The sequence below is a fragment of the Oncorhynchus mykiss genome, chromosome 18 (assembly GCF_013265735.2).
Source record: "Oncorhynchus mykiss isolate Arlee chromosome 18, USDA_OmykA_1.1, whole genome shotgun sequence".
Classification (NCBI taxonomy): domain Eukaryota; kingdom Metazoa; phylum Chordata; class Actinopteri; order Salmoniformes; family Salmonidae; genus Oncorhynchus; species Oncorhynchus mykiss.
In genome coordinates, this window is record NC_048582.1 from 47,057,624 (window position 1) to 47,074,683 (window position 17,060).

The 17,060-nt window shown below is 41.4% G+C and overlaps 1 protein-coding gene across 4 annotated transcripts in view; it reads right to left on the reverse strand.

Moving 5' to 3' along the window:
• Positions 1 to 17,060, reverse strand: part of trappc9 (trafficking protein particle complex 9) — a 283,555-nt gene that overhangs the window by 200,163 nt on the left and 66,332 nt on the right. For all 4 annotated transcript variants that reach the window (XM_036952949.1, XM_036952950.1, XM_036952948.1 and 1 more), the window contains one exon: positions 8,162 to 8,322. In XM_036952949.1, the coding sequence (XP_036808844.1) occupies positions 8,162 to 8,322 (161 nt within the window). The remainder of the gene's footprint in view (positions 1 to 8,161; positions 8,323 to 17,060) is intronic.

Below are 17,060 nucleotides of genomic sequence, written 5' to 3' on the forward strand. Positions count from 1 at the left end.
GAAAATGTTCAGCTGCCCCTTTAAGGACAGGAGGTTATCGCAGTAACAGGGCCACTCGAGTCCTGTCACGTGTGTCTGTGAAATTTGGGATATGACTAGGGCGTCTCTTCCCTATTAATTGAAGCAGCAGACTCAAGCTAAAACTGAGCTTGTGAACAAAACAATGTAAAAAGTCAAGAAGCACGGGGACAAAGTCTCACTTTGTAGTAAATTAGACCAACTTTTATGCCCGTGTGCTGCATCTCCAAAAATGACTCCCCTCAATGAGCTCAGCTCCCCTGCAAGGCAGTGTTTCTGCACGAGATGGGATACAGGGTTAGTATATATTTGTGCAATTACCTGCAGAAATACTTTGAAAACAGCTGCTGCAGCATTTGTCTCATCGTTGTTGGTAATCAGGCCTACCACTGTTGTATCATCAGCAAACTTCATGATTGAGTTGGAGATGTGTGTGGCCACGCAGTCATGGGTGAACAGGGAGTACAGGAGGGTGCTGAACATGCACCCCTGTGGGGCCCCTGTGTTGAGGATCAGTGTGGTAGAGGCGTTGTTGCCCAACTTCACCATTTCATGTCGGCCTGTCCGGAAGTTCAGGCCCAGTTGCACAGGTCGGGGTTCAGACCCACGGAGCTGAGCTCAGTGATGAGCTTGGAGGGAACTATGGTGTTGAAGGTTGAGCTGTAGTCGATGAACAGCATTCTTACAGTTATTTCTTACATAGGTATTGCAATGGTGATTGTGTTGTCCAATGATCTGTTGGGACGATATGTGAATTGTAGTGGGTCCACGGTGTCTGGCAAGGTGGAGGTGATATGATCCTTAACTAGCCTCTCAAAGTGCTTCATGATGACAGCGGTGAGTCCTGCTGGGTGACAGTCATTTAGTTCAGTTACCTTTCTTGGGTACAGGACATCTTGAAGCAAGTGGGGACCTGGATAAGGAGAGACTGAATATGTCCGTAAACACTCCAGCCAGCTGGTCTGCACATGCTCTGAAGACGTGGCTTGAGTTGCCGCCTGGGCCGGCAGCCTTGCGAGGGTTAATACGCTTAAATGACTTACTCACGTTGGCCACAGAGAACGAGAGCACACCGTCCTCAAGAGCGCCAGGGGCCTGTGTCAGCAGCTCAAGGTTGTTTTGCTTGAAGCGGGAGAAGGTGTTTCACTCGTCCGGGAGAGTGTGTGTGTGTCTGCGTGGGTGCACAATTTTTAGTATCTGGAAGGCGTTCCAACAAATACGGCTAAGAAGTAACGAAGAAAGGAGAACCTTGTCTAACGTAAACAAAGCAGAATGAAGACATAGGCAGCAACCTCTTCCAGGCTAATGGAGAATCTAAAAAGAAAACATACATTTTACTAGACTTACTACTACAACAGGTGAAAACACCAACAGAAACAGGCATTAATCACCTACAACCAGCCACCAGGAACACAGCGAACACAAATGAAACAGAAACAGGCATTGATCACCTACAATCAGCCACCAGGAACACAGTGAACACAAATGAAACAGAAACAGGCATTGATCACCTACAACCAGCCACCAGGAACACAGCGAACACAAATGAAACAGAAACAGGCATTGATCACCTACAATCAGCCACCAGGAACACAGTGAACACAAATGAAACAGAAACAGGCATTGATCACCTACAACCAGCCACCAGGAACACAGCGAACACAAATGAAACAGAAACAGGCATTGATCACCTACAACCAGCCACCAGGAACACAGCGAACACAAATGAAACAGAAACAGGTTAAGACTTCCTTCACAACCAGTCTGATGTGTCATTAAACACCTCCAAAAAGGTCTACTATATCTACCTCAGATGTCAGCTTAATTGGTTTTGGTGCTGTCCTGTATATAATGAGCCTGACTGTGTAGTACAAACACAGGATCAGGGGGGACAAAAAGTAGCCTGGCGACGGTCCAGAGGGGAGACAGTCGTTAGTACTTCCTTCTAAAGATGTGAATGTGTCTCTGACGCAGCCAGAGAATGTCCAAGTGGAGGAGAAAAGAGCATCTTATTTTCTTTTATTACTTAGTTGTGTGTGAAGCCTATTTCTCCTCTGTGAGTCTCGGATCTACACTATTAGCAACGGTCACCAATATTGTCAAAGGTTTTTAAAACAATTCTAATAAACACAACAGTTGGACAATGGATGACGATCCCAAGCAAATCTTTACTTTAATATATTACAGGTATACCAATGTATACTTAAATATATAAAACATTCTAATAATATACTTCAAATATGAGATGTACTTTTCTAGTATATCTTAAGTATACTAGAAATATAATATCCTTACACTTATTAAAAGTGTCCTTGAAATGCATCGTTTTTTGTTGTCATTTTGTATACTATAAATACACGATCATCAATCTTCAATAAACTTATTAAACATGCACTTTAAATTCCTTGTTTTTTATCATTAAACTTAAGTTCACTATCATTATACTTCAATTTATAATGCTTTAATTGTAATTTAGTATTTTCATTCAAAATATACTTTGAATTGTTTTTACGTTCAAGTATACTTTTTAAAAAAAATGAAATTCTGCTTGTGAGTGATCAAGTACACTAAGTATACAGTGCCTTGCGAAAGTACCCATAACCATTGTATTTCTTCACATTTTATTGTGAAAAAGGGCTTCAAATGTATTTCACTGTTATGTATTGTCAACCATGAACTCAAAATACTCTGGAAGAACAGAAGGGCAGTGATTGGTAGATCGGTAAACATATAAAATCAGACATTGAATATCTCTTTAAGCATGGTCAAGTTAATAATTATGTGGATTATGTATTAAACGCCCAAGACACATCAAATGGTCGTCCTTCTGAGCTGAGCTGCTGGACAGGAAATAAACTGCTCAGTGATGTTTCCATGAGACCATTGGTGATTTTAAAACAGTTTCACAGTTCAAAGGCTGTGATGGGAGAAAACAGAGATTGGATCAGCATTAAGAGTTAAATGAAAGAGTGAAAAGAGGAATACAAATATACAAAATAATAATGGAAAAAAACAGCTAAGGAATACACTTTTTGGCCTAAACGCAAAGCCTTATGTTTGGGGTAAATCCAACAACACATCACTGAGTCATTGCTGCCTTATTTCAAAGCATGGTGGTGGCTGCATCATGGTATGGGTATGCTTGACATCGGAAAATACTGGGGAGTTTTTCAGGATGAAAAGAAACGGGATGGAGATAAACAGAGACAAAATCATAGAGAAAAACCTGCTTCAGTCTGATTTACAACAGACACTGGGAGGGAAAGCCACATTTCAGCAGGACAATAACCTAGAGCACATGGACAAATCTACACTGGAGTTATTTACTAAGAAGACAGTGAATGCTCATGAGTGGCCAAGTTACAATTTCAACTTAAATCTGCTTGAAAATCTATGGCAAGACTTGAACATTTCTGTCTAGCAATGAGCCCCAACATCTTGACAGTGCTTGAAGAATTATGAAAAGAATAAAGGGTTAATATAGCAGAATCCAGCTCTTAGAGACGTATCCAAGAAGACTCACCACTGTAATCGTTGCAGAAGGTGTTTCTAACATGTTTTCAGGGAGCTGAATATGCAATGACTATATATTTTTTGTATTAAACAATAATTTCTTCCACTTATGTGTAGATTGTTATTCAAAGAAATACAATTAAATCAATTTTAATCCCACTTTGTAACGATAAAATGTGAAGACATCCAAGGGGTATGAATACTTTTGCAAGGCACTGTAGTTTGTGTCAGTAATGAGTTTTGAAGAGTGCAGAGAAAGTTGACAATGATAATGACAGTTTATCCCACATGCACAGCTGAGGAACATGCTTCCGGAGTATACTTTTTCATATAAAAAAATAAATACTTAAGTATCCTTTCAAAAAAGTATTTTTAAATGTCCACAAAATATATTTAAAGTATACATTCAAAAACATAAGTACACACATTTTTTGCATGTTACCTAGCATCCTTTTCTGCAGCTGAAGTTTTTATTTATAATGTGACATTGTTCCTCATATTTGGCTTATTCAAATGTTTTCATGTTCCATTTTCAAACTGAATTATGTTTTACTTTTAATTACACATTTTATTGAAACGTTAAATGTGTCACTTTAATGTGAACAACTAAATTGTGACTTGCCACTGGTGCACAGTTATCAAAAGTGTTACTTGCAAATTGCTGATCCAGCCACAACTGCTTTATACATAGACTCGAAATTGAGCTCAGGTGCATCCTGTTTCCACTGATCATCCTTGAGATGTTTCTACAACTTGATTGGAGTCCACCTGTGGTAAATTCAATTGATTGGATATGATTTGGAAAGGCACACACCTGTCTATAGGTCCCACAGTTGACAGTGCATGTCAGAGCAAAAACCAAGCCATGATGTCGAAGGAATTGTCTGTAGAGATCCAAGACAGGGTTGCGTCAAGGCACAGATGTGGGGAAAGGTACCAAAACATTTCTGCAGCATTGAAGGTCCCCAAGAACACAGTGGCCTCCATCATTCTTAATGGAAAGAAGTTTGGAACGACCAAGACTCTTCCTAGAGTTGGCTGCCAGGCCAAACTGAGCAATCGGAGGAGAAGGGCCTTGGTCAGGGAGGTGACCAAGAACCCAATGGAGTTCCTCTGTGGAGATGGGAAAACCTTCCAGAAGGACAACCATCTTTCTGGATTTCTGGCTGCATGACAGTGCAGGGTGTTATATGGGCACGCACAGTACTCCTTTTACCGACTCCATTGAAAGAACCAAATAAATATTGTAACTATGTGTAAGTCACAACACAATGTTGGAACAAGCTGTCAAGACAAAATGCGTAAATTAATCTATGTGTGGGAGGAGAACATGTGTAGCTTTGGCTTGCAGTTTGTCTTAATCAATTAAAGTGATTATTGTAGCCTTACCTGCATTTCCTTTCCGTTAGCAATGTCAACGGATTTGGGTGAGGGGGGGGGGGTAGTATTTCAACAGATATTTATAGTGCAATTGCTCAGCTCACAGCACCTCCAGCAGGTGGCTAGAACTCAACACTAAACCATATATTGGATACCTTTCACTACAGCACCAAACTAATAGAATCTCATAGAATCTAGAGCAGTCTACACTGCCTACAGAAAGTACTCACACCGCTTGACTTTTTCCACATTTGGTTGTGTTACAGCCTGAATTTAAAATACATTACATGTAGATGTTTTTATCACTGGCCTACACACAGGGGTGTACTCACTTTTGTTGTCAGCGGTTTAGACATTAATGGCTGTGTGTTGAGTTATTTTGAGGGGACAGCAAATTTACACTGTTATACAAGCTATACACTCACTACTTTACATTGTAGCAAAGTGTCATTTCTTCAGTGTTGTCACATGAAAAGATTTACTCAAATATTTACAAAAATGTGAGGGGTGTACTCACTTTTGTGATATACTGTGTGTGTGTGTGTGTGTGTATGTGTGTATATATATATATATATATATATATATATATATATATATATATATATATATATATATACACACACACACACACACACACACACACACACACACACACACACACACACACACACAAAAATAGTCCGATTAATCGGTATCAGCTTTTTTTTTGGTCCTCCAATAATCAGTATCGGTGTTGAAAAATCATAATCGTTCGACCTCTAGCCTGTACATAGTACAAATATTCCAAAATATGCACCTGTTTGTAATAAGACACTAAAATAAAACTGCTAAAAATGTGCCAAAGAAATGAACTTCATGCCCCGAAAACAAAGCGTTATGAGTACCGCTCTTCATATTTTCAAGAATGGTGGCGGCTGCTTCATGCTATACGTATGCTTGTCACCGGTAAGTACTATACTAGGGAGTTTTTTTAGGATAAAAAAACTGAAAAGAGCTAAGCACAGGCAAAATCCTAGAGGAAGACCTGGTTCAGTCTGCTTTCCAACAGACACTGGAGACCAAATTAACCAAATATACACTGGAGTTTGCTTATCAAGACAACATTGAATGTTCCTGAGTGGCCTAGTTACAGTTTTGACTTAAATCGGCTTGCAAATCTATGGTGAGGCTTGAAAACAGCTGTCTAGAAATGATCAACAACCAACTTGACACAGCTTGGAGAATTTAAAAAGGAATGGTGTGCAAAGCTCTTAGAGACTCACCCAGACCGATTCACAGCTATAATCACTGCAAAAGGTGATTCTAACACTTATGTTGAATACTTATGTAATGAAGATAGTGTTTTATTTTTCATAAATGTTTTCCAAATGTTGGAATTGTTCTTCCACTTTGACAGAGTATTTTATGTAGATTGATTTAATTCTCCTTTTTTGTCAACAATTTTAATCCCACCTTGTAACACAACATGTGAAAAGGTCCAGGGGTGTGAATACTTTCTGAAGGCCCTGTAAAAGCCTCTTGGGGACCTTATATATTGCCTACACATGCTTTACAAATCGTTCATTACCAAATGTCATGTCAAGTGGGACTGCAACTCCCAACATCTCCAACCCATAAGACCATCCAATAAACCCGAACTGAAGTAAAGGAATCTCATCTAAATTCGATGAACTCTGTTTCTGTATGAGATCTGGCAAAACTCAAAGAATATCTGATGCAGGATCTATGCCAAGGTAACCCCTCTAGGGAAATAAACCACAGAGCTTCTTAATGACGAGACGTAAGAAGAAAATGAGATGATGCTCCTTTCCTCCACTTACGGTACTCCAACTGTTGGCTGTGTCCCGACACGGCACCCTATTCCCTATATAGTGCACAACTGGTCAGTAGTAGTACACTATATAGGGAATAGGGTGCCATTTGCGACACGACCTCTGTAATTTCATCATATCAAGAGCGTTTCTGCTTCCAGAGAGAAAACAAAACACAATCAATCATCACTTTAAAAGCCTTTTGGCTTTTCACCAACGCTGACAAAGAAAGCGTGAACATTAGGAAACTTTCTAACGTTGATGTGCAGCTTGCAGTTCTGGAGAACAGTAATTAGGTTTGTCATAATGCTTCATACTTTTAGCCTCCTCAACCAAGGTGTGATGACTCTGCAGAAGGTTGCCTTTGAACAAATTGCCTTTTAAGAATATGTTAATACATTGAGAAGATATCTGGTGGGATCCTTTTCAAACCAACACATCAACACAACTTGTTGGTATAAGACCGTAGCCTACTTTATGGTGAGTAGTCTACTGAATATTCTTTCAGATTTTGTTCGAGAGAAGGGATTCTTTCAATGTGAAGACAATGAAACGCCTTGATAAGTTCAAGGCAAGTTCACAGCCAGGACTTCAACTGAAAATGTGAAGACTGTACTGTACGTTAAAATCAAAGCAAGAGCAAAGGACTCTTCCTATAAGAAGAAGACAGATGGTTTCCCCCCAGCCCTGTTAAAACCAGTGTATCCATGATGTAAGAGGATCCACAGCAGCACTGTACTGGCAAGCCGCTCCCACCTCTATCGCAGCCATTCTGCTCATCACGTGAGTTTCCTTGGCAACTTCAAAAGGAATGTGTCAAATTGCATCCCTCTACAACGCCAACAGTAAACCACAGCTCTGACAGAGCAGGTGGGTCATTTGAATTTAAACCACGCACCACAGGTGGACTACAGTTGTAATTGCAAGTTTGACGGCTAACTACGTGGCACAATTGTTGATGTGCAACGTTTTGTCAGAACATATTCCAGATGTCAGCTGGATACATGGGGGAGGGAGGGGGAGAGAGAGAGCAAAACTGCAGAGCTTGGGCCATCCCAGCTCTGCAAAGTAACAAAGAGAAAAGACATAAGAGCACGAAAGCTGAAGAACCGAAACACAATGACCAGTGACCTCTAACGCTGACGAGAGGACAGGAGGAGTCACCAGGGGAGAGAGAGGGAGAGAGAGTGACAGTGAGAGAGGGAGGGAAAGAGAGACCGTGAGAGAGGGACAGAGAGGGAGAGGGAGGGAGGGAGAGAGAAAGACAGAGACACAGAAAGAGAGAGAGAGACAGTGAGAGAGGGAGGGAGGGAGAGAGAAAGACAGAGACACAGAAAGAGACAGAAAGAAACAGATGGAGGGAAAGCACATCAAAGGAATCACTGGTTTAGAAACAGCATGAAAGCGTGTGTGTGTATGTGTTTTGTCTGACCCCTGACCTTTAGTATTACAGGTCTTGGAGGCGACCTCCAGCGTCTCCAGGTCTTCAGAGCCAATGTTTTCCAGGGTGATGGTCAGATGCTGGGTCTCTCCGTTAAACAGCTGGACAGACACACTGCTGGACAACTCCTCTTTAGAGGGCTGGAGGGGATGGGCCGAACTGGAGACAGATACAGAAGGGTTAAAAACGTGTCTTCAGACTAGTGCTGAACGATTAACAAAAATATGGTTATTTGTCTGATTTTAAATCAAGTAATAGACCTATGTCAATTCAATTGGAATTACATTTTGTAATGCAGTTTCTCTAGAGATATATAGTATCTCCAGAAAGTATTCAGAACCCTTGACTTTTTCAAAGGGCCTTGATCAGGGAGGGGACCAATAACCTGATGGTCACTCTGACAGAGCTCTAGAGATCCTCTGTGGAGATGGTTGTCCTTCTGGAAGGTTCTCCCATCTCTGCAGCACTCCACCAATCAGCCACTCTTCAGTAAAAAGCAAATGACAACCAGCTTGGAGTTTGCCAAAAGGCACCTAAAGACTCCGTATTGAGTAGCTTGGATGAATAAGGTGCCCAGAGTAAACTGCCTGCTCCTCAGTCCCAGTTGCTAATATATGCATATTATTAGTACATTTGGATAGAAAACACTCTGAAGTTTCTAAAACTGTTTGAATGATGTATGTGAGTATAACAGAACTCATATGGCAGGCAAAAACCTGAGAAAAAAATCCAACCAGGAAGTGGGAAATCTGAGGTTGGTCGATTTTCAACTCAGCCCCTATTGAAGATACAGTGGGATATTGGTCATGTTGCACTTCCTAAGGCTTCCACTAGCCACTGTTTGAGGCTTCTACTGTGAAGGGGAGCTGAATGAGAGGGGAATGAGTCAGAGGACTGCCAGCAGCCACGAGCGGGTCACGCGCATTCACATGAGAATTCTCCGGTTGGAACATTATTGAAGATTAATGTTAAAAATATCCTAAAGATTGATTCTATACATCGTTTGACATGTTTCTACAGAATGTAACGGAACTTTTTGACATTTCGTCTGCAACTAGTGAACGAGCTTTGTGAGTTTTGATTTGTTTACCAAACGCGCTAACAAAAGTAGCTATTTGGACATAAATGGATATTATCGAATAAATCAAACATTTATTGTGGAACTGGTACTCCTGGGAGTGCATTCTGATGAAGATCATCAAAGGTTAGTTAATATTTATGATGTTATTTCTGACTTCTGTTGACTGCACAATATGGCGGATATCTTTTTGGCTTGTTGGGTCTCTGAGCGCCGTACTCAGATTATTGCATGGTTTGCTTTATCTGTAAAGCTTTTTTGAAATCTGACACAGCGGTTGCATTAAGGAGAAGTGTATCTATATTTCCACCTGTATTTTCATCAGTGTTTCTGTAAATTGATGTGGCTCTCTGCAAAATCACCAGATGTTTTTGGAACTAGTGAACATAACGCACCAATATATACTGAGATTTTTTTATATAAATAGGAACTTTATTGAATAAAACATACATGTATTGTGTAACATGAAGTCCTATGAGTGTCATCTGATGAAGATCATCAAAGGTTAGTGATTCATTTTATCTCCATTTCTGATTTTTGTGACTCCTCTCTTTGGCTGGAAAAATGGCTGTGTTTTTCTGTGACTTGGCTCTGACATAACATACTCGTTTGTGGTGCTTTCACTGTAAAGCCCATTTGAAATCGGACACTGTGGTGGGATTAACAACAAGATTACCTTTAAAATGGTATAAGATCCTTATTTGTTTGAGGAATTGTAACTATGAGATTTGTTGTTTTGAATTTGGCTCCCTGCACTTTCACTGGCTGTTGTCAAATCGATCCCGTTAACGGGATTTCAGCCCTAAGAAGTTAACAAAATGTGGGAAAAGTAAATGGGTCTGAATAGTTTCTGAAGGCACTGTATCAGATCAAGGCCGTACTGTGCGATTTAGTAGGGAGTTTGCAGCAGGCTAATATTCTATATAGTTTAGTACAGAAAACATGGTAAGTACAGTGCACTTGGAAAGTATTCAGAACCCTTGACTTTCCCACATTTTGTTATGTTGGCATTTGCCCCAGCTCTGCACACAGCATGTTTAATAAAAGTAGCTTTTGACTAATGTAGGCGCTGCTTAGTCAAAATTGGACTAGCTACCACCCAAGACTGCTAGATTGTTGACCAAGACATTTGCCCACCGAAGACAGGAAGTCATCAACCAGTGTCCCAGTGTTAAGAGATGAAAGGCAGATGGCCTGCTCTGTTTGATGCCTCAAGTGAGTCAGCAGCCAAAAAATACAATACCAAATGAAACCTCTTATTAGCCTTGCTTGATGATATTCCAGTATTTGTCTTTCAGATAAATAAAAACATTCCAGAGGATCACCACAAAGCATCTTGAGCCAAGGTTTATGGCCACGTTGGGCCAGTACACCACAAAGCATCTTGAGCCAAGGTTTATGGCCACGTTGGGCCAGTACACCACAAAGCATCTTGAGCCAAGGTTTATGGCCACATTGGGCCAGTACACCACAAAGCATCTTGAGCCAAGGTTTATGGCCACGTTGGGCCAGTACACCACAAAGCATATTGAGCCAAGGTTTATGGCCACGTTGGGCCAGTACACCACAAAGCATATTGAGCCAAGGTTTATGGCCACGTTGGGCCAGTACACCCCTATATTGCCGTCATTATTCCATTCCCAGGGAGGGCCCCTGGACACAGATTGCGGGTCATGCTGGAGGTCCTACTCCAGGTAAAGTTTTCTCAGGAAAAATTCACTGTTTTATATTTAGCTGGCTTATGTTTGGTGCTGCAATTTAATCCACAGGCCCTGCTCTGCTACCCAAGCATTGTACGCCTTTTAGTAATATAGGATACAGTGCCTTGCGAAAGTATTTCGGCCCCCTTGAACTTTGCGGCCTTTTGCCACATTTCAGGCCTCAAACATAAAGATATAAAACTGTATTTTTTTGTGAAGAATCAACAACAAGTGGGACACAATCATGAAGTGGAACGACATTTATTGGATATTTCAAACTTTTTTAACAAATCAAAAACTGAAAAATTGGGCGAGCAAAATTATTCAGCCCCTTTACTTTCAGTGCAGCAAACTCTCTCCAGAAGTTCAGTGAGGATCTCTGAATGATCCAATGTTGACCTAAATGACTAATGATGATAAATACAATCCACCTGTGTGTAATCAAGTCTCCGTATAAATGCACCTGCACTGTGATAGTCTCAGAGGTCCGTTAAAAGTGCAGAGAGCATGAAGAACAAGGAACACACCAGGCAGGTCCGAGATACTGTTGTGAAGAAGTTTAAAGCCGGATTTGGATACAAAAATATTTCCCAAGCTTTAAACATCCCAAGGAGCACTGTGCAAGCGATAATATTGAAATGGAAGGAGTATCAGACCACTGCAAATCTACCAAGACCTGGCCGTCCCTCTAAACTTTCAGCTCATACAAGGAGAAGATTGATCAGAGATACAGCCAAGAGGCCCATGATCACTCTGGATGAACTGCAGAGATCTACAGCTGAGGTGGGAGACTCTGTCCATAGGACAACAATCAGTCGTATATTGCACAAATCTGGCCTTTATGGAAGAGCGGCAAGAAGAAAGCCATTTCTTAAAGATATCCATAAAAAGTGTAGTTTAAAGTTTGCCACAAGCCACCTGGGAGACACACCAAACATGTGGAAGAAGGTGCTCTGGTCAGATGAAACCAAAATTGAACTTTTTGGCAACAATGCAAAACGTTATGTTTGGTGTAAAAGCAACACAGCTGAACACACCATCCCCACTGTCAAACATGGTGGTGGCAGCATCATGGTTTGGGCCTGCTTTTCTTCAGCAGGGACAGGGAAGATGGTTAAAATTGATGGGAAGATGGATGGAGCCAAATACAGGACCATTCTGGAAGAAAACCTGATGGAGTCTGCAAAAGACCTGAGACTGGGACAGAGATTTGTCTTCCAACAAGACAATGATCCAAAACATAAAGCAAAATCTACAATGGAATGGTTCAAAAATAAACATATCCAGGTGTTAGAATGGCCAAGTCAAAGTCCAGACCTGAATCCAACTCGAGCTGTTTTGCAAGGAGGAATGGGAAAAAATTTCAGTCTCTCGATGTGCAAAACTGATAGAGACATACCCCAAGCGACTTACAGCTGTAATCGCAGCAAAAGGTGGCTCTACAAAGTATTAACTTAAGGGGGCTGAATAATTTTGCACGCCCAATTTTTCAGTTTTTGATTTGTTAAAAAAGTTTGAAATATCCAATAAATGTCGTTCCACTTCATGATTGTGTCCCACTTGTTGTTGATTCTTCACAAAAAAATACAGTTTTATATCTTTATGTTTGAAGCCTGAAATGTGGCAAAAGGTCGCAAAGTTCAAGGGGGCCGAATACTTTCGCAAGGCACTGTACGTGGATCGGTGAATGCATAGATTTCCCTCCTTCACATGCACAGATTCAATTCAATGACAACAGTGACTTTATTCTATATCAGGGTCATGATGTGAGTTCAGTGAGTAATTTGCTTGATTGACTACCTGGCTGAAGGAGACTACCATGTGAGGGCAATAAAGCATTTTCTGACCTGAATATTCTAGTGTGTGTGTGTGTGTGAGAGAGAGAGAGAGAATGTTCACTGTATTCTGATAAAAATAATGGCATCTCATAATCCAGATTGATTTAAATGAGCAAATTTGCATTAAATTTGCATGTAAAATTTGATCCCCAACATCGAAAGAATGTGTCTATTTTATTTTTTTACAGGAATCTGAAGGGGGTAATGTCCTGCAAGACCTTGCACAACATGTAATTTAAATCTGTGTGATCAAGAAGGAGGGTGCCATAGCGAGTGATGGTCCAGAGGAGATGGGCACCGTCCTAGAGGGTTGTCTTGGTGATCACCGGTCTGGGTAGTGTCCAACAGGCTTGTGTCATTCTACTTGGCATGACATTATGCTCGGAATTTCAGCTACCTACACGAGGCATTCCAGAAACTGTTTGTGGAGCTGGACTGCTCAAACCTCACAGTCAAGATGACAGCCCTCAAAATCAAATGACTGTCTTAAGCAGAATGACAGCCTAGAGGACAATTGTCATAGACTGAATGTCAGGGTTACTTTGTAACACCTGCGTAGTTAAACACTGAGGAGCCTCTGGAACTATTATCTCCCTTTATTTGTTCTGGTAGCAGGTCAGGAACGATGTCCTCTACCACAGACCTGCCTCTTGTTGATGCCGCCTGGGGCACAGAATATGTGCTGGGACCAGCCTCTGCCTACCGGAGGTTAGTCACCGAGAGGCGGAGCTCGAGCACATTGTGGTCTAAGACCCCGTCCCCGATCGGCCCAATGCAATGATCTGTGCTAAATAATTTAGAGGTTAAGGAAGACACGTTTATTATTCAAAGTGTGATTTAAAGGTTCACTCCCACGGTATGTAAGCTGTTTTGTATACAAAATAGATGTTTTTAATTAAGGATGTCATGTCAATTTAGGAAAATATCACACAGTGCAAACCACAAGCTATTTGAGCCTCCATGAGTCCCCATTTTTGTTATAATCCATGGTTACTATGAGACTATTTTGGTCCTTGTGAAGTCCATGGAGTTGAAGCTCCATTCTCTCCTAAAGAGACCTTTCTGCCCACAGAGAGCCTTTACTAGCTAGTGTTCTAGTTCCTAATTCTAGGGTTTATCCGACCTGCAGCAATCAGGACGTACCTGCAATGTTGATTGCAATTCTGTAATTTTTCAACTAATAATTTGAGAATCATTGCTGCTGCTTTTGAACTATTTAATAAGAGCTGTTTTGCAAAACATTATATACAATAAATGGTTTTCAAGGATTCCTGGTGTCCTGATAACTTTTCTCTTAGATGAGCCGATCGAGTAAAATCAAAGTAAAAAATGTGAACCTTTGAATTGGTCTAAATTAATATATCATGTAACAATGACTAGATAACAGGATGAATCATTCAGTTACAATAACAATTTCATGTAAACTTAGCAAAAAAAGAAACAGCCCTTTTTCAGGATCCTGTCTTTCAAAGATAATTCGTAAAAATCTAAATAACTTCACAGATCTTCATTGTAAAAGGTTTAAACACTGTTTCCCATGCTTGTTCAATGAACCATGAACAATTCATGAGCATGCACCTGCGGAACGGTCATTAAGACACTAACAGCTTACAGAGGGGGGAGGCAATTAAGGTCACAGTTATGAAAACTAAAGAGACCTTCCTACTGACTCTGAAAAACAACAAAAGAAAGATGCCCAGGGTACCTGTTCATCTGCGTGAACCTGCCTTAGGCATGCTGCAAGGAGGCATGAGGACTGCAGATGTGGCCAGGGCAATAAATTGCAATGTCTGTACTGTGAGACGCCTAAGACAGCGCTACAGGGAGACAGGACGGACAGTTGATTGTCCCCGCTGTGGCAGACCGCATGTAACAACACCTGCACAGGATCGGTACATCCGAACATCACACCCTGCGGGGCAGGTACAAGATGGCAACAACAACTGCCCGAGTAACACCAGGAACGCACAAAACCTCCATCAGTGCTCAGACTGTCCGCAATAGGCTGAGAGAGGCTGGACTAAGACCTTGTAGGCCTGTTGTAAGGCAGGTCCTCACCAAACATCACCGGTAACAACGTCGCCTATGGGCACAAACCCACCGCCGCTGGACCAGACAGGACTGGCAAAAAGCGCTCTTCACTGACGAGTCGCGGTTTTGTCTCACCAGGGGTGATGGTCGGATTCACGTTTATCGCCAAAGGAATGAGCGTTACACCGAGGCCTGTACTCTGGATCGGGATTGATTTGGAGGTGGAGGGTTCGTCATGGCCTGGGGCAGTGTGTCACAGCATCATCGGACTGAGCTTGTCATTGCAGGCAATCTCAAAGCTGTGCGTTAGAGGGAAGACATCCTCCTCCCTCATGTGGTACCCTTCCTGCAGGCTCATCCTGACATGACCCTCCAGCATGACAATTCCACCAGCCATACTGCTCATTCTGTGCGTGATTTCCTGCAAGACAGGAATGTCAGTGTTCTGCCATGGCCAGCGAAGAGCACGGATGTAAATCCCCTCAGAACGTCTGGGAACTTGTAGGTGCCTTGGTGGAAGAGTGGGGTAACATCTCACAGCAAGAACTAGCAAATCTGGTACAGTCCATGAGGAGGAGATGCACTGCAGTACTTAATGCAGCTGGTGGCCACACCAGATACTGACTGTTACTTTTGATTTTGACCCCCCCCCCCTTGTTCAGGGACACATTATTCAATTTCTGTTAGTCACATGTCTGTGGAACTTGTTCAGTTTATGTCTCAGTTGTTGAATCTTATGTTCATACAAATATTTACACATGTTAAGTTTGCTGGAAATAAACACAGTTGACAGTGAGAGGACTTCTATTTTTTGCTTAGTTATGAATTTAAGTTCAACCAACTTAATATAATAATTTTCTTCTCCATCATTTTTATTTGACCACATCCAAACAACTTACTCAAGCTTATCTACTCATAAAAACTAGCAAAAAGGTCTACTCAATTATATTAGTCTAATTTTGTTGCCTAAAATATTTTGAGTAGAATCAAGAAATCCTATTTCGCAGAGTAGTGTGTCTAGACACTGCCCCACAGAGGGTCTGGGACTTTCACCCTGTCTTGATGTTGGCCACTGGGCACAAATATCATCTAATTTGATTTGTCACATACACATGTTTATCAGATGCTATTGCGGAGTAGCGAAATGCTTGTGTTTCTAGCTCCAACATTGCAGTAATATCTAACAATTCACACAACCTAAAAGGAAGAGGGAATTAAGGAATATATAATAATAGGATGATCAACATCGGAGTGGCATAGACTAAATACAGTAGAATAGAATATAGTAAATACACACGAGACGAGTAAAGCACACACACACACACACACACACACACACACACACACACACACACACACAGCAAAAGAGTAGAAATGGGAGGATTATTCTGAACAAGGTACAATGAGGTACTGAGGGAAGCTGAGTGGCCAAATCATAGAGGAACAAGACGGGTGGCGATTTCAACAAAAGAGGTCCATTTAGTCTCTGCCATGTTAGTTACTACTTCAAACTGAATAAAAACAAAATCTAGAGAATTGGATTTCAATTGTCCACTTTGTGCATGTGCTATTACTGAAGCTGACTCTGTTGGGTACAGGAATCAATACAACAGTCAGTCTCAGAATTATGTCTGTGTTGTTATCGTCCAGCAGCAAGCGACTAGGCTGAAGAGAAAGCACATCTATCCAACCATCTTTCTACCTAATAAGACAGAGAACCTGTAATTATCAAAGTATAAATAATTACTTAAGTTCTTAGTAATTATAGAGGTTCCTCTGAGGCATCAGTGGGTAATTTAAAAGTAGCCGGAAGAAGCAAGAAATCCAGATATGACTGAACTGAGCGACGACTCTGCCTTTGCAGACAAGAGCCTGTCTAGGGACTGGGGGCTGTGAATTAGCACTAGCTAAAAGTATCAAGATGCCGCTGGGAGCTGGTCGTGTTTTTGGTCCAGAAACCCCACTACTTCTCATTCATTTTAAAGTGGCTATGACTAAGCATTCTGACTACCCACCGTTCCCCAGTGGCTGCCCCATCATCTCTAAAACACACCATCTCAGAGCTGGAGTAAAGTGGAGAATTTCACAAGCAAAGGAGCAGTGCATTCTCAGTCACTTTAAGGTTGTGCCCATGAAAACTGAGGTGAGACTTCCAACTGTTAAAGTGATTGGTCATAACAAGCAGTGGTGGGGAGTGATTGGTTTGATGACTGGTAAGAACAGGTGCACAACAGGAAAAAGGAGAAGAGG